This window comes from Felis catus, chromosome E1 (genome assembly GCF_018350175.1).
Source record: "Felis catus isolate Fca126 chromosome E1, F.catus_Fca126_mat1.0, whole genome shotgun sequence".
Lineage (NCBI taxonomy): Eukaryota > Metazoa > Chordata > Mammalia > Carnivora > Felidae > Felis > Felis catus.
In genome coordinates, this window is record NC_058381.1 from 9,951,033 (window position 1) to 9,976,928 (window position 25,896).

Here is a 25,896-nt window from a genome sequence, read left to right on the forward strand (position 1 = left end):
TCATGTGTTAGGTCTACCCAGATAACCCCCCTTTTGCCCTATGTACACAGGAGATTATTTAAGGGTGAGGATCCCTGGGGGTCATTCTTAGAATTCTGCCTATCACACCCACCATCTTGCGTTCTGGCCCCTTCGGAATCCCTTCTGGTAATTACATGAGAGATGAAAATTTCCCTGTCATAACCCAAATGAGAGAATTGAAAGCAGATTTTAAAAAAGAGACGTAGGGTTCTATGTGTCAGGTCTATCCTTGGCTGGGGTTGGAGAGCGATTTGCAGGGGCTTCCTGGAAGCCTGACTTTAAACAAACAATTCCAAGGAAATCTGGGTTGAATAGATCATCTAGAAAGGTCTCCTCTTTGCTGAGAGCCACTTAAAGCTCGGGGTGGGCCTCACTTTGGACAGAGTGCATGCTTGTGTTTTTCCACTTGACCTCAGTCCTGGGGCTACTCAAGACATCCGAAAGCTGAACCTGAGGGCTCGGCCGCAGGTCTGAGCTGCTGTTCTAACTTTTCACTGCTGTCACGCCATGTTACTTAAGTTCCAATGGACACAGTCGTTACAGCGATGATGTCCTCATTCTGACCTTCCAAGCCTACTACCTGGGATGAGACAAACCCTGATGAAAACACGCAAGTCCTTGCCTTCCTCAGGCGAGGTGAGCCACTGCTCAAACGTCACCTCCTCGACCTTCATATGTCACTGGTGTCCACACACCCAGTGATCCCAATTCCCCTGCCCTGAATTTTCTCCACAGTACATAACACCTTCCAATATAGCAGGTACTGTACTTTTTTTTAAGGTTTTTTTTTTTTTTAACATTTATTCAGTTTTGAGAGAGAGGGAGAGAGAGAGAGAGAGAGAGAAAGAGAAGCAGAGCACAAGTGGGGGAGAGGCAGAGAAGAGAGGGAGACACAGAATCTGACGCAGGCTACAGGCTCTGAGCTGTGAGCACAGACCCCGATGCGGAGCTTGAACTCACTGACTGCGAGATCATGACCTGAGCCGAAGTCAGACGCCCAACCGACGGAGCCACCCAGGTGCCCCTCAGGTATTATACTTCTTAAATTTTAATTGTCACTCCTCATGTGGGTGGAAGCTCCATGAGGGCAGAGATTCTGTTTCATTCCCTGCTGATTTCCCAGCACCTAAAATATTACGGGGCCCCAAACAGGGCCCCTCAATGAAGATTCACCGAATTAATATATGCAGAGTTTGGACATAATCTATCCGTGCTATACTTCAGTGGGCTAAACAGGAAGTTCTTTTAAGCTGAAATGCACATGGCTACTGTTTTTTTCGTTTTTGTTTTTTTTAAACTGAGCCATCTGAATTTTCTACAGTTTATTTTTGGCTTCCTGAGTCGGAGAAGACAAGCTTTAGAAGGCTTAAGAGGCGTCTCAGACAAACAGGTCTAGACAAAGGATATTTTGTGAGGAGTAAATAAATCAGACACATATGATTTATGTTTCCCTCTAAACTTACGGAGATTTAACGATGAATGAAAATTACTCTTCAGGCAGAATGACCTTTGGGCTTCATCAAGCGTAAAATGCTTTGAAAACTAGTTCAAGATGTACACAAGACAAAACAAAAAATCACCACAGCAGGAAATACTATTCTCATTCTTATGATGGGAAAGGTCTTATTGTATAATCCCTCCCTGCAACCTAATTATAATGGCATTAGGTGCCCAAGGACCAATTCCTTCTGGAAATCTGAATTGTCTTTTTGTATCCATCTAGCACTTCCCTCCATCCATTTCTGTGAGGTGGGGACATGACAGTGCCATCAAGCGTCAGTGGCCGCGTGCGGCTCGGCCACGGCCAGGACTCTGTTCCTGGCTTTTGTCAGCTTCGGTCTTCTGTTACCATTCCTACTCCCCCCTACCCTAAAGCCTCCCGGGATCACTTTCTCTCCCCTACTCCTCATGCTCTTCCATTTCCCCGGCAGTATGGCTGACATGCCGAGGGGTGCTGTCATTGGGGTGGCTTTCCTTTATGGGGTGGTTTCAAGCCCTGGAAGGGGCTGACGCAGAGTGTGCAGAGAGCAGCTAAAAGACGAAACGATGCATGGGAAGCCAGCTTTTCCCCTGGGAGTCTCCATTACTGGTCATTAATTGGACTAATCTTTTGCTCTTGCTTTTTTGGCGGAAAATGGGGGAAAAAAAGGTAACGTCAAAGACACAAAACGCTTACATCCTTGGGTGGAGTCTGATTTGAAGACCCGTGGTTGTTGCTATTAGAAAGACAATCCCAACCCTGCTGCTGCTTAACCATCTGGGCTGGCTCTTGGCCAAGGCCTTGTTTTCTTGCTTGTTTCTTTCTTTATTTACCCCCGCTACCCTCAAAGCTTAAGATGGGGGAGGGAGTGTTGTGGTGCTAGCATCTTCAAAATTTTTAGCAAAGTGAGGTAAAGGTATACGAAGGTGGGGCCTGAGTGGGGAGAAGGCAGGAGAAGGCTATTTTATTTTTATTTTAAAAAATTATTTACGTCATCTCTGCACCCAACGTGGGGCTCAAACTCATGATCCCATGATCAAGAGTCACAAGCTCTACCGACTGAGGCACCCAGGCACCCTGGAGATGACAATTTTAAAGAGGATGGCTATTTAATGGGAAAGGTAACACAATCCGATATGTACAAGAAAACACTGGAGAATATTTTCATGTCCTTGGAAAAAAGATTTCTGCAACAATATGCAAAAAGCACTGACCACTGGGAAAAGACTTGACACACTAGACTTAACTAAAATTAAAAACTTTGTTCAACAAAAAGGTGAAAATTCAAGCCACCCGGGAGGAGATATTTGCAATACATCTATCTGACAAAGGACGGGTATCCAGAACATATAAAGAGCTCCTGAAAGTAACAAGGGAAAGAAAGACCGTCTGATTTAAAAATGGGCGAGACACCCGAAGGGCACATCCCCAAATGGACTACCCAAATGTCCAGTCAGCATACGGAAAAGTTCTCAGCCTCACTGGCCAGCAGGGAAGTGCAAATCCCAACCGCAATCAGACACTAGTACACACTGATCCGAAGACTGGGACAACACAGAAAAACGGGTCTCTCATCATTTGCTGGCGGGAGGTAAACAGCACAACTGCTTTAGAAATCTGTTTGGCACTCTCAACTGTGCTTGGATATATGCATCCCCGATGGCCCAATAATCCCATTTCTGGGCGTAGGCCCAGAAAGAACGAGTGCACGTGCGTTCCGAGAGACACACACAAGAACACACCCACACTATTGCAATAGCCCCGAACTGGAAATAACTCATCGGTCCGGCAATGATAGAACGGATAAGTAAATAACGGTACGATCACACAAAAGGTTCCAAAGGTTAAAGAGAATGGCGAACTACAGCTGGGGTAAGCCTTAGTAACTTAATACTGTATGAGAAAAGCCAGATGCAGGTATCGTAGTTTTTGACTGCGTTTATGTACAGTTCAAGTGCAGGCAAAACTACTCTAGCATTTAGGGATGCCTGCTTTTTGTTGAAAGCTATGAGGAATAAAACTGAGGACAAGAGTTATCTTTGGGAGTGGTGAGGGGCTACGATTAGAAAGTCATAAGAATTTTGGGGAACCGGCGATGCTCCATTTCTGGATGTGAGTGGTGACTGCGTGGGTTTTCACCTCATAATCATCCATGAAACTATCACTTATACTCGAGGTATTTTTATCTTTATATACGGTATTTCACAATTAACAAAGCTTACACTTTTAGATCGGGTGTCACTTCCTTGTGTAACCTTCCCAGAAAACAAATACCGTCCTGATAAGCTTGAAACTTGAAGTTTGCAACTTGAAACTACATGCAAACAACTCTCCAAGTAACAGAGAAATGCTGAAGGCATTCTAAGTGGGGCGTTTGTATCAATCAGGAAAAGGTGCCTCCTTCGGGAAGATGGTGCAGCAAACGCGGTCTGTCTGGACTGAAGCAGCCTGTTGAGTGCACTGCTTGCAGGGTTTGTATGTCCTCTGAGCAGAGAGAAAGGTGCCCCTTCCCACAGGAGATGCACACCTGGGTTGAGGTACATGGTTCGTTGGGTAGAGCACAGACTGGCTCTCAGTCCCACTCACCTCTTTGGGCACCACAGCAAACCGCACTACCTGGCGGCCCCTCCCCCAGAGAAGAGAAGGACACGAGTTCTACGCACACCGGCCCGTCCAAGCCATATGCGTGCCCAGAACAAACCCTGGCAAAGGCCTGCCGCCCAGAGCCGGGTGGAAGCCGGTCGACACGGTCGCTTACCGCATAGCCTTCTGTCTTCTTCTGACACCATTTCAAGAGAGCGTTGCGCTTGGAGCCGCCATATTCCCGGGCCAAGGCAGCCAGGGGGTCTCTTCTCTCCACACTAGTTAGAAAGAAGAGCACGTGGTAAAGAGAAGAGGCTGATTTTTAGGACCCTCAAGTAGGCAAGAAACAAGTAACTAGATTATAGAGCAAAAGTCTAGGTCTCTCCAGTGAGATGCGTCTTTATTATGTCATGCTAGTCATACGAATGATACGTCTTTATTATGTCTCACGATATGAAGGAAGAATTAAATTGTACTGCTTGGCTGTCAGAAGTCTGGAAACAGGTTGATTTTCGTTTTCGGTTGTTTTTAAATCCATCTGTTGTTCCATTCATCTAGCCCTTTAGTTATTAAGTACAGTATCATTTTAATTAAAGACTCTAGAAAACTATTCTACGTGTTCCAAGGCTACACCTATACCTACGTAACCTATGAAAGGTGGGCTGAAAGGCCATTTAAAACCACTAGATTGGCTGCTTATGGAGAGGTGATAGGAATGGAGATAAAAGGGGGAAATCAGTCAAAACTACTCAAAAGAGGGGCTTTGCACACTCCAAAAGTGATACTCCCCAGTTTGTGAGATACTAACTCATTTCTGAGCACCTGTTTAGCCAAAGGAAGTGATTTTACTAAATAATATAACAGCACTCTGAGAGCAAGACTTCAGGCACCCTCTTCTCAATTTTTATTTTTTTTTAACTTTGTAAAGAAAAATATTTTTTTAATATTTATTTATTTTTGAGAGAGATAGAGCACAAGCAGGGGAGGAACAGAGAGAGAGGGAGACGCAGAATCCAAAGCAGGCTCCAGGATCTGAGCCGTCAGCACAGAGCCCGACGTGGGGCTCAAACTCATGGACCGTGAGATCATGACCTGAGCTGAAGTCAGCCACCTAACCAACTGTGCCACCCAGGCACCCCTCAATTTTTAATAGACGCCTACGTTACTTTAAAAGAAATTTTTTAAATGTTTATTTTTGAGAGAGAGAGAACAAGTGGGGGAGGGGCAGAAAGAGAGGGGAACAGAGGATCCAAAGTAGGCTCTGTGCCAACAGTGAAGAGCTCAGCAGTGGGCTTGAAACTCACGAACCGTGAAATCACAACCTGAACTCAGAAGTTGGACACTTAACCCGCTGAGCCACCGGGGCGCCCCTTGGCACTTTTTTATACTAGCAAATAATTGGAAACAATCAGATGCACATCATCAGGAAAATTAGTGAACAGAGGTACAGTCATACAAAGGAATACTATACAGCAATAAAAGCCAACGAACTGAGATGTACACAATGACTTGAATGCACAGCAGGAACAATTTTGAGTTAAAAAAAAAAAAGAGAAAAGCACTGTATGTTCCCATTTATAAGGAGAATTTTAAATGAGAATTTAAATAATGTATTGTTTATATTGTTTGGGGGTGCAAGCGTACGTGGTGAAACTGGAAAGAGAAGCAGAGGACGACATACAAAACAGGACAGTGGTGATCTTGGGGCGGGGCAGGGAGGCGAGGCCAGCGCAGAGGGGCTGGTGGGAGATTTCAATGGTAATAATAATTTTTTCTTCCTTGCACCGGAAGGTTGATATCCAGGTGCACTGTTGTTCTTTATACCTTACACGTATCTTATTATTATTGTTTTGTATCATTCTGATACTTAATGAAAATACTTTAAAATATTTTTAAGGAAGAATGTAATGATTCCAGATCTCAGCAATCTGAATTAGGGTAGAGATGGTAAGAAAACTTCATAAACTTGCATTAAAATTTTGCTGGTGCCATCTGATGCCTGGTTTTTCTTGTACCTGGCATTACCTGTAAACTCATATCCGTGAGTTTCCGTGGTCAGAGTCGCGAAGAGCCTATGATGTTACAGTGACGTGGCCTGTGTTTACTAAAGCCACGTCTTACTTTGTCATTTAGAACTGAATTTTTAGGTCTGACAAATGAGGAAAGACTGAAATGAAGGTTGGGAGAAGAGTTTCTGTAAAGGCGGACAATTAAAAACATTTACTGGACAATTTTCTTTGAAAAGATAAAGTTAACTAGATGTGGTGCCTGCTCCAAATTAATATCAATGGGATGAAAACTTCCAAAAGAAATTAATTTCTATCCTGTCATTCGTCTCGGTGATGTGAATACAAAAATAAAACAACACAGTGATTTCCACTAATTTAATCTTCCACGATGAAGGGTATCACATCAACAGCACACACACATAGCCTTTTCTTTTTTTTTCTTTTTTGTTTAAAAATTTTTTTTTCAACGTTTTTATTTATTTTTGGGACAGAGAGAGACAGAGCATGAACGGGGGAGGGGCAGAGAGAGAGGGAGACACAGGCTCCAGGCTCTGAGCCATCAGCCCAGAGCCCGACGCGGGGCTCGAACTCACAGACCGCGAGATCGTGACCTGGCTGAAGTCGGACGCTTAACCGACTGCGCCACCCAGGCGCCCCACATAGCCTTTTCTCTACACATTTGTGGCCTAAAGAGCAATTTCAGAGTAGCACTAATTCTGGTCCTTAAAAACAAGATTTGGGGGGTGGCTGGGTGGCTCAGTCAGTTGAGCGTCCGAGTCTATGAGTTTGAGGCCTGCTTTAGGCTCTGTGCTGACAGCTGGGAGCCTGGAGCCTGCTTCAGATTGTGTGTCTCCCTCTCTCTCTGCCCCTTCCCTGCTTGCTCTCTCTCTCTCTCAGAAATAAATAAACATTTTAAAAAGCTAAAAAAAAAAAAGTTCTGATCATTTAAATCTCCTGTGCAGAAACAAGACTAATGTGTAATATCTGGGGCTTTAAGTTAAACCTCTGAAAAGATATGACTTCATCTATTTGGGTGCAAATAGAGGCCACACCCAAAGGTATGACAAGAGCTGAACTTATTCAGACTTTTATAAAATCCTATTGTAACACACATAATGCTGTAGTTATGATGTTTGCTAAAAAGCCATTACTACTAAAGTGCCCTGTTTTGTGTACTCATCTATCCACGTACTCATAAGCACTGACTGAATGAAATGTTGTGTGTGTAACACAACACAGGGGGCTGGGAGAGACATCAAAGTGTGAGACGAGGTATTCACCGTCTACTAAAGTGCAACGTACGAGCACCTGGGTGGCTCAGTCGGTGGGGAGTCCGACTTCGGCTCAGGTCATGATCTCACGGTTCGTGAGTTCGAGCCCCGCATCAGGCTCTGTGCTGACAGCTCAGAGCCTGGAGCCTGCTTCAGATTCTGTCTCTCTCTCTCTGTCCCTCCCCAGCTTACACTCTGTCTCTGTCTCTCTCTCTCTCTCTCAAAAATAAACATTAAAAAAATAAACATAGTGCAGACTTCAATGGGGACAAAGGCACACACACCACACCACAGTGGATTAAATACCCAAATGAGGTTAAGACACCAAAGGCAGAGAAAGGGGGCATCGACGCTACCAGGGTAGTTTGCTTGGCTTTGAAGGAGAAGGACTTAGGGGAGTGTGAAAGGGACAGAAGGAAGACAATTCAGGCCACGGCCTCGCGAGCAGTCAGCAATGCATGTGTTAGCGGCAAAGGCTGAGAATAAAACAGGCTCTGAGGGAGCAGAGGGCAGGGACACACTAGCACGTGAGCAGGGTGAGACTAAGCTGCAGAGAACCAGATTAAGGAGCGAGGGTGGAAGAGCGCATGACGAGTCACGGGAGGTTTCTGACAAGGTCTGCACGGGACGCGCTCGGTGTTCTAGAGGATGACTCTACGTGGGGAAGCAGCGAGCGGCTAGAGGGCGGGGAGGTCTGCCGTGGCCTGGGTGAGCAGGGGCACAGAGCAGGGAGGAAGTGGCAGAGGTATGAGCAAAGACAGGTTTTTGGTGACCACCCCCGCAGTCTCTGTCCCCGCTCCACCACCCACCCACCCCCCATCACCACTAACGGGCTCTTTCGACACTGACTTCAAAATGCCCCTCCAGTCCTTCCGACACGCCACTGTTTACTGAACCACTACTCGCAATCAGCAACAACAGAAACAAGAGGCCACGAACCTAGTGGTTCCCCACTGCTTTACCGAAATGAGTACAGACCTCTAGCCTTGGCAGTGAAGATCATTCACAAGGTGAGTCCAACCTGCCTTTCCGGTGGTGATACCCCAACCACCTATCTGCCTCCTGGCCAGTCCTGACGTTGATGATGTGTGTGCCAGGGCCCCTGCCCTCATGCGGCCCGCAGCCCAGTCTCACCAAACTAAACCACCGCCAGTTCCCTGAACTTCCAGCAGAGCCTCAAGGTGACGCCTGCAGGACCCCTGTGGCACAAACGCTGCCTCCTCACTCCCGACTTCCTCATCCAGCTAACAACTCCCCACGTAGTCTGCTTATGCTTCTTTTCCTACAGCTCTTATTTCCCTCCGCACCGTCCTGCTGTGCAGTGCCCTCCTCTCTTGCTGAAGGCAGGTGCTGAGTCTGGGTCGTTTTCATTCAGGAAATATACGTAAGAAGGAATCTGACCAGAGGGGATAAAACGGAAGGAAGAACACAAGGTCATCAGCCCAGTGCTTTCTCACTGATTCAAATGCGATACCTGAGTTTGCTTTGTGGTTTCAAGCCCCCTGTGGAAGCGCTCAGCAGCCTCGTGTTCCCGAAGCCCAGAGAAGGGGGTCTGCTCAGAGACTCGAGCGAGGGGCTCTTGCGGAGGTAAGGGTCCGGTTTCAGGTCCTCACCCCTTCCCTTTAGAAGATCTGTGTGAACAACAACATAATCACCTATTCTTGAAGAGAAATCTGGTCACCACGCTTTCTTCTCAAGTACCATATAATTCTCATCTTATTCTCAAGTACAAATATATATAACAGATATAGATTTATAGATACAGTTTCCAATTAAGTAATAGAAATGCAAATAGGGACATAGTGTTTTCTAGAAAGGATTCTCCAGGCAGGACTGACTACAAGACTCATAGAGACTATTGACAAATTAGCCTCTTCTTCAAGAATTATGATGAATTTCAAGATGGCACCCGTGGAACACTGAACTGAAGCCCTTCCAAGAGCTCTGCACGGGTCACACGCCCACAAAACCAGCCCTGTCCCCAAGTAAAGCACTTTGCTTTAATCAGTGGGCATCTGAGAGAGAGAGAGAGAGAGCTGGTAGGTAGGTGCCCAGTGGGATTTTCAAGTCACAGGTGGCAGCAGGCAAAAAGCTGATAACTTTTCCAAGAATTGATAACTATTTTGCAAGAAAACAAGCCACTCCAGTCATAGGGTCTGGCTTGCTTACAAATAAGCAAAAGTAATTCTTTAAAGGCTCCTCTCTGCTGTCATATTAGAAACCAAAACACGTTGATGAAACAGGCTGGATCGTCCCGATGATGTTTCTTAAAGGACCACAAAGGTATAGAATGGGAGGAAAATTTGAGATGGTCTGGTCTGCAGTTAACGGGGGCAACGGCACACAACTCAGTGATTTGCTCAGTGCCACACGACAGGCCTCTGTGACCAGGCTAAGCCCATGGTCGCCTCCTATGACACCACAGTCACGGAAGAAAACAATACTTGTACAGCTAAGAGCCACCAATTATGGGTAGTAAAGTGGGGAGTGAGGCTAATTAGCCTGGAAGAGCAGAGGGAAAACAGTGCTTACATCACTGAAGAAAACAACAAAAACAACGCATTAATCCCACTTTGGCAGCTTTTGATGACCTCAGTCTTGGCAAGGCTGGGTTGAATGCAAGCAACTTTTACCATGTAATCCTTTTTTAGTATGGTAAATAGAATCATCCGGGTAGACAGGTGCCTGGTGGGCGAACAGAGCGGGTGCTGACAATGAACTGTTTACTTCAGGGCAAGAGCCAGTATGGCTTTGGCGTCAGTATTTATCTTGTCAATTAAACAAATGGTTTCTTGACACAAAAGGAAAAAAGAAAAAAAATTTTTTTTTTTTTTTTAATAGGCCTCACGCCCAGTGCAGAGCCCAACACAGGGCTTGAATTCATGACTCTGAGATTAAGACCTGAGTGGAGATCAAGAGTCAGATGCTTAACTGACTGAGCCACCCCGGCTCCCCACCAAAGGAAATTTTAAAATGGGAGGAACAGAGAAGACAAATGTTATGACCTAAAGCTCACCTAGTACATTTAAAAATGGTTAAGATGGTAACTTTTATGTTATAGGTATTATATAATCAACTTATTCCTTATTTTCCACTATATGGCAAGTGTAGGAACTCAAATCGGGTGGGTTTCCAATACCCTGTTTTAGCCTCCCTCCATTTCTCTAGTTTGCAGAGAAATAATGACCTGTTCTACTGGACTCACTTACCCTTTGTTTTTTCTTATTCTCCTGCCCTTAGACACCATTTTCTTCTTCTTCCTTGAGGTCATTATCAAGTCCTACATAAACCATTATCACTAACTGATCAGAGCAATCACCAGCCTCATTTCCAAAAGGCAACATGGTGAAAAGAATCAGAAAAAACAATCCTATCTTGGTCCCAGAGTCATTCAGAATCGGTGGGACCAGTTATAAATCAATTAGTCCCTGTAGGGCTTGAATCTCTCGCATGTAAAATGCAGGGGACGGGCTGAGGCGGTCTTCACATTGTCAGTATCGGTATTTACGTACGTTTAAAATCCTCTTATCCCACGAAAAAAAGAAAACAAAATTCAGAAGTGAAAGAAAATAAGGTGGTAAGGTTAAAGACTTTCCAGTGAGAGACCAAAACAATAACAATAGTTACTTCAGAAACAACTACGTTAAGAACGAACCTAATGGTGTTTGACCATGATCTAAAAGAAGAACAGCTAGAATTCCTTTAGATTCACACCGTATTACAGAAGTTTTGTCTGATGCTTAGCAACACGGGACTTCTATCTATGCAATCTAGATTTCTGGCTTTCTGGCCTTCCTGTTAGGCACCAGCAAATAATTCATTTAGTGTTCGCGTTCTTTTTTATCTTTGTTGTTTCCTCACAACAGTGACCACAGAATCATACACATAAATTTCTAGGGTAAATACTCAGGACAAGCTTAACATTCTGCTAATGCCTCTTTGTTCTGACAGGTGAACTGATTCCAAGAGACCAGACGTTAGAGTGGTAACAGCCAACACGTAAACAGCACCCACCCCACACCCGGCCGCATTCACTCAGCCCTTGGAGCGATACTATGAGGCAGACAGTGTTCTTCCTTTTTTTTTTTTTTTCCTATGTTTATGTATTTATCTTGAGAGACAGGGTGCATGCACACAAGGGAGGGTCAGAGAGAGAGAGAGAGAGAAAGAGAATCCTGAGCAGGCTCTGTGCTGACAGTGCGGAGCCTGTTTGGGATTCTCTCTCTCCCTCTCTGTCCACCCCTCCCCCGCTCGTGCTTTCTCTCTCAAAATAAATAAATAAAATACCCGCGGGAACAACAGGAAGGGGACTACGTTCAGAGACAGAGCCCTAAAGAGGCAATATTTCAGGAATTGTGGAAGCAACAGACCTTTAGAATCAGATAAAATTTTTTTCTTAAAATAGTGATTTCTAAAGATTGCAAATTATTCCCTTGAGATTCAGTAAAAAGCAAGCAACCCCCCCCCCCAAATCTGGACATTTCTCCTGAACACATGCACGCTGGGAAGGACAGCTGGCAGGAAACAGGATCCAACACCCGTCACACAAAACATTTGGGGTTTTCAACTGTTTGAGATAAATGCCATGGGTTATTTTTCTAAGCTCGGTTTCGGGCAAAGAAGAAATGTCGACCGCACAAAAAAATAAGTCAAAGGTGCTTGTATTACCTGAGAGTGGAAGTTCTGGAAGATCCAAATGCTGAGTCACACCTTTGCTGGCTGGCCGAACGCTACTGTAAGTGGAGTGTCTCTAAAAAACCAAAAGGCACAGCAGCACAGGTGAGCTTGTGACCCCAAGGACAGCGTAAACAAGGCGTGTGTGTCCACACAACGGTTCTTAAACTCATCAGAATCACGAGAGGGAGGTTTTAAAACAACTTATTTAGGGGCACCGGGGTGGCTCAGTGGGTTAAGCATCCGATTTCAGCTCAGGTCGTGATCCCACAGTCTGTGGGTTCAAGTCCCGCACGAGGTCTGGAGCCTGCTGTGGATTCTGTGTCTCCCTTTCTTTCTCTCTCTGCCGCTCCCCTGCTTGTGCTCACCCTCTCTCTCAAAAATAAATATACATAAAAAAAAAAAACACAACTTATTTATTTGAATAGGTAATAAATGCAATTGGCCCGATCCTCAAAAGAACAGAAAGGACATAAAATGGAAAGAGTCTCCCTCTCACTCCCACCACCTGTTTCTTCTCTTAATTAATCATAATTAATCAGCTTTGTGAGTACCTTCCTGGAAAATTCTACGTATAGTCAAGGAGGTGTGTAAAAATACTGTTTCTGAATGGCCAACAGGCATATAGAAAGATGCTCAACTTCACTAATCATCAGGGAAATGCAAATCAAGACCACAATCAGGTATCACTTCACATCTGTTAGAAGGGTCATTATTTTAAAAAGAGAGAGAGAGAAAATAACAAGTGTTGATCAAAATGCAGAAAAATTAAAATCTTTGTGCACTGCTGGTGGGCATATAAAATGGTGCACCCGCTATGGAAAATAGTAGGGAGGCTCTTCAAAAAATTAAAAATAGAACTCTTACACAATCCAGCAGTCTCACTTCTGGGTCTATATCCAAAAAACATGAATCTAGAAGACATTTTTGCACACCCATGTTTGTTGCAGCATTACTCACAATAGTCAAGAGGCAGAAACAACCTAAATGTCCATGGACAGATGAATGGATAAACAAAATGTGGTATTTACATACAGCCTTAAAAAAAGAAGAAGGGGAGCCACCTGGGTAGCTCAGTCAGTTAAGCGTCTGACTTCAGCTCAGGTCACGATCTCACGGTTGATGAGTTTGAGCCCCGCATCAGGCTCTGTGCTGACAGCTCAGAGCCTGGAGCCTGCTTCAGATTCTGTGTCTCCCTCTCTCTCTGCCCCTCCCCTGCTCACACTCTGTCTCTCTTTCTCTCTAAAATAAATTAACATTAAAAAAATTAAAAAAAAAAAAGAATGCAGTATTTTTTCCAAATACTGACATGTAAAGATGTCTCTGATAGCTTCCTTCATTCATTCAACAAATATTTACTGAGCTTGTACTGTGATAGAACTATGTGCCGGCCACTGGTCCAGGCAAAAGATAGAATAGCAGGCAAAACAGATAAAAATCCCTGCCCTCATGGATTCCATTCCAACGACAAAGTGGAATGAGCCAGTGTCCGAATGATGTTTAGTGTAATCTAATTTATAAAACTTTCTCTCCCTCCCCCTTCCCCAACCACACACACTTTTATGCTAAAGAAAAACATCTAGAAGGATACACAACAAGCCATCAACAGTGGTTCTTTCTGGGGCTAGGGAGCAAGGGGGATTTCTAAGTCACTCCCTTTTACAATGGTTAGGTCAGTGTAACACTGATCCAATGGTAACAGAGGTCAGAATAATGGCTACTTTAAGAGATTACTGACTGGGTGGTGGCATGGGGGCGCCTTCTGGGGTGACGAGAATGCTTTACCTTGGTGTTGGCTGCAGGGGTGGTACATACGGAAACATTCAAAAAACATTCAAAAAACATTATTTTTGAGAGAGAGAGAGAGGCAGAGTGTGAGCGGGAGTGGGGGCGGGGGGCAGAGAAAGAGGGAGACACAGAATATGAAGCAGGCTCCAGGCTCTGAGCTGTCAGCACAGAGCCCAACGTGGGGCTCAAAGTCCCAAACAGTAAGATCATGACCTGAGCCAAAGTCGGCCGCTTAACCGACTGAGCCACCCAGGTGCCCCCAAACGGTACTTGTTAATGACAACATTACCCTTGGCTCAGAGAGAGCAGAGTGCTGAATGTTACTAATTAACACTGAACGCCCCAGCCTTAGAAAATGCCAAGTAGCGAGTGGGTTCCATGGTGTAATGGTTAGCACTCTGGACTCTGAAAATGCTAAGTAGCTCTGATCTAGAACCTTCACAAAACAGCAAAAGTGACACAGATTGTACCCAGTGAACTCTAAGAACTTACAAATTATAAATGTTTTCTCTCTCTGGGGGGCTTTTGGGAAAAAAAAGAAAAGACACAATTCTTTGAGAAAAATAACTAGTTCAACATCCACTTCTGGTAAAAATTATAATCTTCGGTTAACTGAAAATTTTAAATATACCTTACAAACAAAATTATATGAGGTTTAGAGTGCTTCTCTTGGATCTTTATCAGGCCTCAGAACTGCAATTGTTAAAATTTTTAAAAAATATCTATTTATTTTGAGAGAGACAGAGAGAGAGAGACAAAGTGCACCTGTGTGAGCACAGGGGAGGGGCAGAGAGAGAGGGAGACAGCGAATCCCAAGCAGGCCCTGCACTGTCAGAAATCGAGAGTCGGATGCTTAACTGACTGAGCCACCCAGGTGCCCAGAATTATAATTAAAAAAAATTTTTTTTAATATTTATTTTTGAGAGAGAGAGAGCACGCACACAAGAGCAGGGGAGGGGCAGAGAGAGAGGAAGACACAGAATGTGAAGCGGGCTCCAGCCCCTGAGCTGTCAGCACAGAGCCCGACGCAGGGCTCGAACTCACGTATTGCGAGATCATGACCGAAGCTGAGGTAGGACGCTTAACTGACCGAGCCACCTAGGCACCCCTAGAATTGTAATTTTTAACGAAAGTTTCATTATTATTATCTTACTCCTATTAAAAACGACGTTCAATGTGCCTCAAAGAATAAAACAATTGGGTTTTCACTTTCCCTTTGCGACTTGCCTGGGCACAAGACACCACGATGATACCACGTGGCACAGGCCACCACCCACGTGGCCAAAGCTCTCTTACCTGCATTGGAGAAACAGCAGCAGCTGGAGTGGTCCTCACGGGGATCCCACTCAGGGGGCTTCTGGGGGTCTTATGGACAGAAATATTCTGTCCGGTTCCACCTGCCAAGCAAAGAGAAGGGGACATTTGTATGCAGTTCCAGTTCAAAACAGCAAGTAACAGCTCCTCATTTGTTACTGTTTTGGTGACTACAAAGGCATCCCAGGATGCTTCTAAGGTACCACCCTGTTCTCTCCTCTGGACTAGTGCTGAACAGGGGAAGGAGCGGGGAGGAGCCAACTACACGGGGGTTGCTCTTAGAGGTGGGACACACAGTGACGGGTGGGGGGGGGGGGGAAGAAAACACGTGACGAGGCATCTAAGGCAAGAAGGAACAGGAAAATTCTTGCACAAACCATTCACTGTTCATTCACTTCCTATCTTCACAGACTGAACGTAGTCACCGGCTTTCATATCTTTTAATATTTGCAGGCTAATCTTCATCTAACTTAGCTACAAACTATTTTAGCAAAGACAACCAGGTACATCCTAGGATTAGCTAGGGATAATAACTCTAGTCTCCCTACACCACAGGCGTATCTGTTGCGGTCAAGAGAAGAAATATACTGCTATTTTGGACAGATGCACATTTGGTTTCTTCCATCTACTATATTTATGTGCGTAGAGTAGCAACATGCATTTTCCTCACGTACATAGTTAACAGTGAATAACGGTGAACTGTGAGCCAGAGAGACATTTACAGAAAAATCTGGGAATGTATCAAGATCAGGCATGACAGGTCAGAACAGGCAGTCGCACACAAGACCAGGGAGAGAAAAGTCTAACAGTATGTTGTGAGACGAGCAAGGCCGGGGGCGGGGGGTGTCCAACAAGAGAGCCAAATGCATAGATTCAACACCTCATTTTCTAGGAAATGAAGCCTCCGGCTGACCCTGCTAACTCTCATGAGACGGTAAGAAGGCAAGCGGTGGTAACCTGAGTTTAATGGACATAGAGGCAGAAGAGGAACGTGGCAAGTCTGGAATTAAAGCTAAGGAAGAGGTGGAGAGAAAGAGGAGGCTGTATTACGTGTGACGCAGACTCTTCAGGGTTGTCTTACGGGAGCTTCAGCAAGGCTGCAGAAGTCTCTTGTACACGGCAGCTACGTGCAGAATGATGTAGACGAGCCCTTGTGGTTGCATTAATTTGGGGCCAGTGTGGAGTAGAGACAGCTTGGTATGTGGGGCCACTGTCTGAATTTGAGTTGGATTCGTGAGACCAAATGATGAAATACCTGGACGTCCCAAGTCAAATGACTTGATGAGGGACTTAACGGTGGTCGCAGATTCCGAAGGCGTCGGAGATGTTCTGTTCACATAGACGCCATGCCACCGGCTGGGAGCATCGACCTCGGGGGGTTCTGACTCTTCATTCACAGGTCTGCATGGTAAAGAGTACGGCAAATTGAAAAGGTGGAGGATGTTCCCAGGGGGGAAGAGACACAGATGGAAACAGAAACAATGCCGAGAAAAACAAATCCGGAAGGAGGATCCCCAATTTAAAATCTCATTTTCTGTATCCGCTTTGCCTCTCTGGGAAATAATATAGGTACTGCCCTCTATTTTTATCAGAGATGTTTTCTTGGGAATGGCCAGGAAAGTATTTAAAAAAATTTTTTTAATGTTCTTAATATTTTTGAGAGAGAGAGAGAGAGAGAAAGAGACAGAGATAGGGGGACACAGAATGAGAAGCAGGCTCCAGGCTCTGAGCTGTCAGCACAGAGCCCGATGTGGGGCTCGAGAGATCACGACCGTGAGATCATAACCTGAGCTGAAGTAGGACGCTTAACCACCCACCCAGGTGCCCCATGAAGGGGTCTTTTAAAGACAGATCATCTGATTCAATTCTCTTGTGCCTCATCTGGGACATGTTAGCGTGTCATTTAATCTCCCTGTGAACGAGCCAAGGCAAGACCTCCCAACCTTCTGATTTCTAAGTCACTACTCTTTTTCTTACAGCAAATTGCTACCAGCTGTTTTTGGAAGATGACTCATTTATGAGAATGGCTCAAACAGAATATTTCTGGCAGTGTATTTTAATAAGGTCAGTGGAAGTTTAAAATATTTATTTACTGATCTTTCTGGGATCCATCCAGCTGCTCATAAGCTTCCGTGGTTGAATTTACTTGTCCTTAATTCTCAAAGCTTTCTTCTGTTGCTCTGTGATCGATGTGAACAAAATAAATTTTAGTGAGGCGAACTTAAAACATTGAAATCATGCTGTCCTACGCTTTTGTCTCCCCCTCCTTTTGAGTGAAAAAAAAAAAAAAAATCAATAACCTGGTGACTTCCTTGAAAGAAAATACCAGGAACTTCAGAAACTGGTAGGGAGCTGGGTTTTAAAAAAATGTTTTTAATATTTATTTATTTTTGAGATAGAGAAAGAGAGAGCCAGGGAGGGGCAGAGAGAGAGGGAGACAGAGGATCTGAAGTGGGCTCTGCGCTGAGACCAGAGAGCCCAATGTGGGGCTCGAACTCACGAACTGTGAGACCATGACCTGAGCCGAAGTTGGATGCTTAATCGACTGAGCCACCCAGGCGCCCACCGCAACCCCCCCAATGTTTTTTAACTGAATGAGTTTGGTTTTTGTATTTTCCCCATTGTGTTATACAGTATAAAATCAAGTGGTGAATACGCAGAAATAGAATGAAATCAGGTTAGGTACAAGCAGAAAAAAAAAAATCTCCAATTTCTGTCCTGGCCATTCCGAGGAAGGTCAGAAACAAAGTGAACCACCTTCTCACCAACCCATTTAAAGGACGGGCTCCCAACGGGGCTTTGCAGAAACTCAGGGCACCCTTCAAAGGGAGATCTTTTTTTTTTTTTTTTTTTTTTTTTGAGAGAGAGAGAGAGAGAGAGAGAGAGAGAGAGACCGCATGCACGCACAAGTAGGGGAGGGGCAGAGAGAAAGGGAAAGACAGAGAATCCCAAGCAGGCTCCGCACTGTCAGCGTAGAGCCCGATGCAGGGCTCAAACTCATGGACCGTGAGATCATGACCTGAGCTGAAATCAAGAGTCGGATGTTTAACCGAATGAGCCACTCAGGCGTCCCGAAGGAAGATCTTTTTTAAAAATTCATTTTCATTTGGTTCCTTGATAATTTAATGCAAACAATCCTACCTTCTGCCAAGGTATTTCCTTCAAGCACCTACATTTCTCTGTGATTCAACAGATCAAATGATTAATAGGAAGGCTCATTGAGAAAACAGCAAGGGTCCAAGAGCCGATTCCCAGTCCTCTGGCCTTCAGATACCCCAAGACTATATTTCAAATGATCAGTCGGCTTGCCTAGAACAGCAAGAGTCAGTAGTGAGGAACTCTGCAAGTTGTTTAAGCAGATCAGAGAAGCCACTGAACCAAATACCACCCCCTGCCCCGCCATGTTATATAACAGGGATGCATGTGTATATGTGCACTCACACGTATGTCAGGGGTAGGAGAAGGATTCACAAAACAAAGCCTGAATTGAAGAACCATAGAAAACGCCTATTAAGAACACTACTGTTTTTTTATTAGCACAGCACCTTAATCATCAATAGATCTGAAATTCCTTTACGCCAGCCTGTTAGGATTGTCCTAGATCGACCAGTAACAACCCTGGCAATAAATGAAATACTACATTTTCTCTGTTCTAAGGAAGAGTAAGACTCTGTATTCTATAAAGGATATTAAGAAATATTAAGCATGTAGCAGGTGCATTGTCACGAATTCATTAAATACAGGAAAAGCTTCAAGGTTAGGAATTTGTTCTATGCTAGCTATTACGTCCTGAACACAGATGTTAGGTTCAAAGGTCAATCTGTAGAACAAGACCTACACACACATATCATCAAATGAGCTTTGAAAATCTCCTACATCACCCAGAAGTACAGCTTCCATGGTTTTGAAGGGACAACTGTATACAAAGATACTATCTTTCAATACGCCTAGTATTCGATTTCCCTATAGCATCGAGCAAGCAGTCTCTCTATATTCGGGTGCGTCGCAGATAAAGGAGCTGCCGTGTGCTTACGGGGCACGATGAAAACCACAAAAATGAGGCGTGTCTCCATCTGATTCCAGAATGTAAGACTATGATAATAATGAACGATTTTTGCCAAAAAAAAAAAAAAAAAAAAAAATTTTGCGTACAGCTCCATAGTAAGTACCATGTATCTTAAAAACGTTATGTGGGGCGCCTGGGTGGCACAGTCGGTTAAGCGTCCGACTTCAGCCAGGTCACGATCTCGCGGTCCGTGAGTTCGAGCCCCGCATCAGGCTCTGGGCTGATGGCTCGGAGCCTGGAGCCTGTTTCCGATTCTGTGTCTCCCTCTCTCTCTGCCCCTCCCCTGTTCATGCTCTGTCTCTCTCTGTCCCAAAAATAAATAAACGTTGAAAAAAAAAATTAAAAAAAAAAACACGTTATGTAATTTACTTAACGTGTATTTTTAAAAATGCTATCAGTATTTATTTCATTGCTCTTATTTTCATGCGGTAATCTGCTCTTAGGAAGGGGCAACCCATACCCGAGAATGACCGACCGTTGCAGGCAAGGACCACGTGTACTCACTGTTGCTGTGCCTTCTAGGTCTTTGGTTCTAATTTAAACGTATGTGCCCGTGTGTCTGCAGTCGTCTTTTATTTTCAAAATGTTACCAGTCTCTCTAATTCACTGCTCTCTTTGGTTAAAGATAGAGTCTTCAAGTGGTGCTGACTTTTCCACAGCACTTATTTCGTCATCCAGGTCCATGTCGATGCAAGAATGTAACATGTGAGCTCTTGTATGCGCTTAGTTTAAAACTTTTTTTAATGTTATTATGTTAGTTTTGAGAGAGACAGAGAGAGAGAGAGAGCAGGGGAGGGGCAGAGAGAGGGGGAGACGCAGAATCCGAAGCAGGTTCCAGGCTCTGAGCTGTCAGCACAGAGCCCGACACGGGGCTCGAACTCATGAACCGCGAGATCGTGACCTGAGCTGAAGTCGGACGCTTAACAGACTGAGCCACCCAGGCGCCCCTCTTCATATCTCCTTAAGACATGAAAAGATTTTAGCAGTAGTCAGGCAAAGTGGGTATAGACGTAAGCAGCACCTATAGACAATGATCTTGCCCTGATACACTAACCCATTTAAGCAAGAAGAGGAGACAGGCAATTATCTGCCCTGCCCTAAGACATGCCCTGATCTATGCACAGATTCCATAACATAAAATGAAAGGAATGACTGCACTCAAGGGAGAGCAGACATTTGTAAATTCATGACAGGAGACAGAATCATATGCTTGATAGAAACTGCCTTGAGAATACAACAAAATTCAAGAAAAGGGGATAATATATGAAAGATGACAGTTTACGATGAAAGGCCAAGTCTAAAACATGGTATCAGCAATCTAATAATCCCATTAAAATTTTTTTAAAGCAGTTTTGTTTAAAAGTTCTAGAAAAAAAGAAATGAAAACACATCAGGAACATCCCTCTAAATATAGACAAAATATAACACAAAGGCGGAACTTTGATTTAGTGGGTAGAGGATGGTTTGGATCATAAATGGTGCTGGCATGACTGGCTGTCCACCTGGAAGAAAAAGACTCATACCTCACATCGGACTAAACAAAGAAAGGTAGACCAAATATCTGAGACAGAGAGAGAGAGAGAGAGAGAGAGAGAGAGAGAGAGAGAGGGGGGGGAGAGAGAGAGAGGGAGAGAGAGGGAGAGAAAGAAATAGATGAAGGAAATGTGACAGACTATTTGTGTAAGATTAGGGTAGGGGAAGCCTTTTTTTCATTTTTAATGTTTATTTTATTTTTGAGAGACAGAGAGAGACAGAGCATGAGCAGGAGAGGGGCAGAGAGAGGGAGACACAGAATCCGAAGCAGGCTCCAGGCTCCGAGCCATCAGCACAGAGCCCAGTGCAGGGCTCAAACTCACAAACCGTGAGATCATGACCTGAGCCGAGGTCGGATGCTTAACCGACTGAGCCAACCAGGTGTCCCTAGGGTAGGGTGAATCTTAAACAAAACAGAACAAAACAAAACCCAGAAACAGTAAAAGAAAATACTAACAGATTACACTGTGTAACAATATTAAATTTTCCCTGATCAAGATGAAGAGCCAAAAGACCCATAATATACTGGAATAAATACGCATCCCTAATAAAATGCTAATTTATAAATGGATAAGAGAAAAACAATCATCTCAATGAAAAAATAAGCAAAAGTGCTAAACAAGCAATTCTCAAAACGATAAAACACAAATGGTTAACATAAAAAATATGCTCGGGAAAATGCAAAGTTAAAGTACTAACGAGATAGAAGTTTTTGTTTATCCTACTGTCAAAAATTAAGATTGGTATTATCTGCTTCTGCTAAGGCTGTGTATAAACAGGCACTCTCGTCAAGGATAAAAGATCGTAAATCTTAGGTAAGTAATCTAAGAAATCTATTAAAATAAAAAATGTGCATATCCTCCATTATAGCAATCATATTTTTACGAACCCATCCTATGAAAATAAAACCACATATCTATAAGTGTATGTGGATAAGGACTGCTGTTATCCCATTCTTGGGAAAGTAAAAAACCATGAAATATAACCTTGATGTTCACTGATATGACAATATTCGAATGTTCCAGGGCACATTCATCCTCTGGGACACCAGGCAGCTATGAAAATGAGTTACATTCATATATATTGACCTGGAAGGATGCCCATGGTACACTGTTGAGTGAACTGTGAAAATGCAGAGTACTGTATAGAATACAATGCCATTTTTATAAAAAAATAAAAACGAACCTTATATATTTTTAGGAGTAGAGGAGGAGGTAAAGAAAAACAAACATGCTGTGAACACTGATTACCTTACAGGGTGGTATTAGAGAGAGAGAGAAAAAAAAAATATATATATATATATATATATATTTCTTTTTTTTTTTTTGAGAAAGAGAGAGAAGGCCCAAGTGACCAAGGGGCAGAGAGAGAGAGAATCTCAGGAGGGGCAGAGGAAGGTGGGGGGAGGGAGGGAGAGAGAGAAGTGGCACTTGTGTTTACCCGAAGCAGGAGGGCTCGACCTCATGAACTGTGAGATCATGATCTGAGCCAAAGTCAGATGCTTAACGACGGAGCCACCCAGGCACCCCAGGGAAAAGATTATTCTTCATTATCCATTTCCATTTTGTTACCCGGACGCCTAAATATTCGTAATTAAGAAGAAGTCCAATATACCCAATCACCAAGTGACCTATTTATTTTTACATTTCAACAAGACAAATCTAGACTTCAAATTCCATGTACTAGATTTTTTTTTTTTTTTTTGAAACACTGGCGTTTTGCTTTGACGGTTTAGGCAAAATCAGTATTTTTGCCCCTTGCCCTCTTGTTATCACAATGAAATCATTTTTAAAAACTGCATTCATATTTAAAATCAGCCTCCTATCAACAAATGTGTACTGAAAGCCCAGCTTGCTTCTAGCTCAAATTCTAGTTATTGGACGTGGCTTTAAAGATCTGAAACTCCGTGCGCTTAGAAAATGGAGGACAAGATGACACGAAGGCCCTGCGAAAACGTGGCCAGTGATTACAAATCAGGCAACAGCGTCTTCTGAATAGTAACATATTTATTTAGCGGTTCATAAATGCTTGCGTATAAAAATATTCAACGGTACCCAGAGTAAAGAGAGATCGAAATACGGGGTGCAAATGTAGCTGTGCATCTGAAGTTGAGGTTATGTTCTTACTGTTCCTGTTGAAAAACACCTGACAAGTGAATTTCACAGCATTCCGAGAAATTCGCAATCTGAGGTAAAGGTCTCCCAGTATATAAATTGGACAAGGCCAGCGAGAGTCTAAACCATTTTTAGGGAGAAGGCATTGAACTCTCTTCTTTCTATCACCAAGCTAAATGTTTCTAGGGATTCTGGGCTCCCTGGTTGGGATGTGCCAGACCATCCTCCTGAGTTACAGTGTTCCTGTTTCTCACGTCCTTGTACCAGACAGGGACTCTGGTCTCATCCTGGAGACACACAGCTAAGATCCAGAACTGTCTGGGCCACAGGAGGCCGTGCCTGACGGCGGCCGCCGAATTAACGTGGATCTTCACAAACTTGGTACTTCCAGAGTTTAACATCACACTCTGAATTCTAGATCCCACTCAACGACACACTTCTGGATTCAAAGCCTTTCAGTTCCCGAGTTTTATTCCTGAGGCATCTGTTGTAGTTGTTGACTAATTTTCAGCCGGATTCCAACGGGCACTGTCACCATGGAAGATTACTGCTTCAACTACATCCTTTATTATCAGCCAAACGTCTATTTGTGTGGAGCCCAACAGAGATTTGGGAAATCAACCCCAAGCTTAGCGGTGGCTTGTGTCCGATGAGGCCATGAAGTCAGACCCCAGCCTGAAAGGGCTCATTCGAGGCTTGATATGAAGGAAGTGGAACCTGCTGGCTTCTTCAGAATGAGACCTCACACAGACGGCTTCCTATTTTGCCTTCAGTAATGTTAATTCCAAGATTGTCAGATACCACTTTCAAGAGGAAGCACAGAAATAAACTCCAGAAAGTCGAACACAAACATGGGCTGTGTTCGCCTCTGCTCCCTCGGAACACCCTAGTTGCACATTAAAAAAATGTTTCACAACATGCTTGTGCTTTTTTTCTTTTTGTTTTGTTTTCCAGAACTTCATCTTAGGCTCCAAATAAAAGACTTCGGGATCTTCTGAGGAAAAAAGGGGGAAAAAAAAAAAAAAAAGGAGGGAAGGATCATTCATCTTTGATCGTGCACAATGAATGAGTGGATTCCAAAACGCGGAAAAAAGGTAGAGACTTGATGGCAATGACTCTGTGTGAAACAGTGGGTGTTATAAGGAGACAATCTGGCTCTTTGAAAGGGGTCATTTCTCCTCTACATTATTCCCCCTTTCATATAGAAATGGCTGTAGTTTCCCATCATGGCAAGGGCTGGGCTGTCTTTCTTCCAGCAAATGCTCTGCTAGCTGACAGAGACCACGGAGCTGTGGAAATAGAAATGGAGGGGGAAAGGCTGGTAAAGGAGTTCCTTGAGGCAACATGTTCTCAGGCTACACACAGAGGAAGGAGAGGCTGACACTGACCCACGGGGAAACACGAGCAATCTAGAACAGGACCAGCATGTTTTCATTCCTGTGCCTCTAACAGTTTTGGAAGTCAAAGGTCTTCAGTCAGAGAACATGCCAGAGACTTCAAAACACCACCACCAGCCTCCTCTCACTAGACCTTCACCAACGGGCAGCTGTGCTGGGGAAGTAGAGACCGCCAGGAGGCACAAAATCAGGCCCCTCTGTAATTTACAGAGCGGTTCGGGCATCCCTCTACTGTCCTAGTAGAGGCCAAAAAAGAAAAAAAAAAGGGGGGGATTTCTTTTATTATTAAGGCATAAAAGTCCTAAAGATCTAGGGAAAGCTTACGTCCACACTTTTCAAAGCAACTCTGTAAAGACTGGGGTTTTGGGGGGCAGGCACCTGGGTGGCTCAGTTGGTTCAGCATCCGACTTCAACTCAGGTCATGATCTCATGGCTCCTGAGTTCGAGCCCCACATCGGGCTCTGTGCTAACAGCTCGGAGCCTGGAGCCTGCTTCAGATTCTGTCTCCCTCTCCCTCTGCCCCTGCCCTTCTCGTGCTGTCTCTCTCTCTCTCTCTCTCAAAAATAAATAAACATTAAAAAAAAAAAAGATGGGGGTTAGGGGATGCAGACATCCCTCTTTAGGACTCTAGGCTGTGTATCCAATGCCACAGATGCAAATTCCAGCCATGAAAACATGAGGAGTGGAAGGGTTGTGCTGGGATCCCAGAGGGCCAGTTTGCATATAGAGGGCCACAGGAAGTACCAGAGGCCCCTGACGGTCCCAGGTGCCCAGAACCCGCTTAGAAACCCCCGTGAGAACAGGTCACCCTTCTGGCCGGGCCAGCGAGGCTGTATTAAAGTCGCTGCAATGAGAGAACCGGAGAAGATCTCTGAGAATCTACACCTCCGACTTCCAGGCTCTGCCTTTCAGTGAGAGTCCCAGAACCACCACCCCCCCCACCCCGCCCCCCGGCGAGCGGCTGTGACACGTTACAGCTGTGGGAACACAGAGGGCGGCACAGGCACGTGACGGACGTTAGGGCAGGCTACACCGTGCACACAGAGTTAGAGCCGATTCCAGAGAGTCTGGCAGTAATAATATGCTACCACGCTGCCCGTTTCAGAGGGCACAACACAAGAGCCAGTGAGCGGCACAAGCTAGACACGTTCGGCATCTCAGCCATTCTGTTTAGAAATCGCTACGGTTCGTGAGGCACAGATGTTGAGTGTTTTTAATGATCTGTTTTTCAGATGTCACCATGGATGCTTACTGGGGTCATATGATAAACATACAGTGAAAACCGAGTAAGTCACCCTAAAAATAATGGTCTTTACTGTTTCAGAGTAAGAGAAAAAAAAACGTGTAGGTCTTTCCCTGCTACCGTTGGAGAAGCCTGGGTCACTCACTGCTCAACAATGTCCCTTCATTAGAAAGGTTGCGTGTGGCCCACCAAGTCACTATGTGGGGCTGCGTGTGCGTTCTCTGTATCTGAAGGCCAGGCCCCAGGTCTTGACTTTTCCAGATAAAGGCGTGATGTTTTAATTTCGATGGAAGTTTTAATTTTAACGTCTTGCTCTTAATGACTCAAAGCTGAAAGAAGCCAGAGTTGAACAAGTTATTATCCTTTCATCCATTAATTTACCAATGTCCGGCAGAAGAGATCA

At 44.4% G+C, this 25,896-nt stretch overlaps 1 protein-coding gene across 12 annotated transcripts in view; it reads right to left on the reverse strand.

The window, feature by feature from the left end:
* Positions 1–25,896, reverse strand: part of SPECC1 (sperm antigen with calponin homology and coiled-coil domains 1) — a 286,113-nt gene that overhangs the window by 55,679 nt on the left and 204,538 nt on the right. For 9 of the 12 annotated variants that reach the window (XM_023244466.2, XM_019817229.3, XM_045045093.1 and 6 more), the window contains 5 exons: positions 16,396–16,541; positions 15,123–15,223; positions 12,033–12,114; positions 8,839–8,995; positions 4,260–4,362 (listed from right to left, as the gene is read on the reverse strand). In XM_023244466.2, the coding sequence (XP_023100234.2) occupies positions 4,260–4,362; positions 8,839–8,995; positions 12,033–12,114; positions 15,123–15,223; positions 16,396–16,541 (589 nt within the window). Of the gene's footprint in view, positions 1–1,328; positions 4,029–4,259; positions 4,363–8,838; positions 8,996–12,032; positions 12,115–15,122; positions 15,224–16,395; positions 16,542–17,233; positions 17,321–22,725; positions 24,143–25,896 lie in introns of those variants that run through there. The other 3 variants (XM_045045091.1, XR_006589840.1, XM_045045095.1) reach the window with 3 other exon arrangements.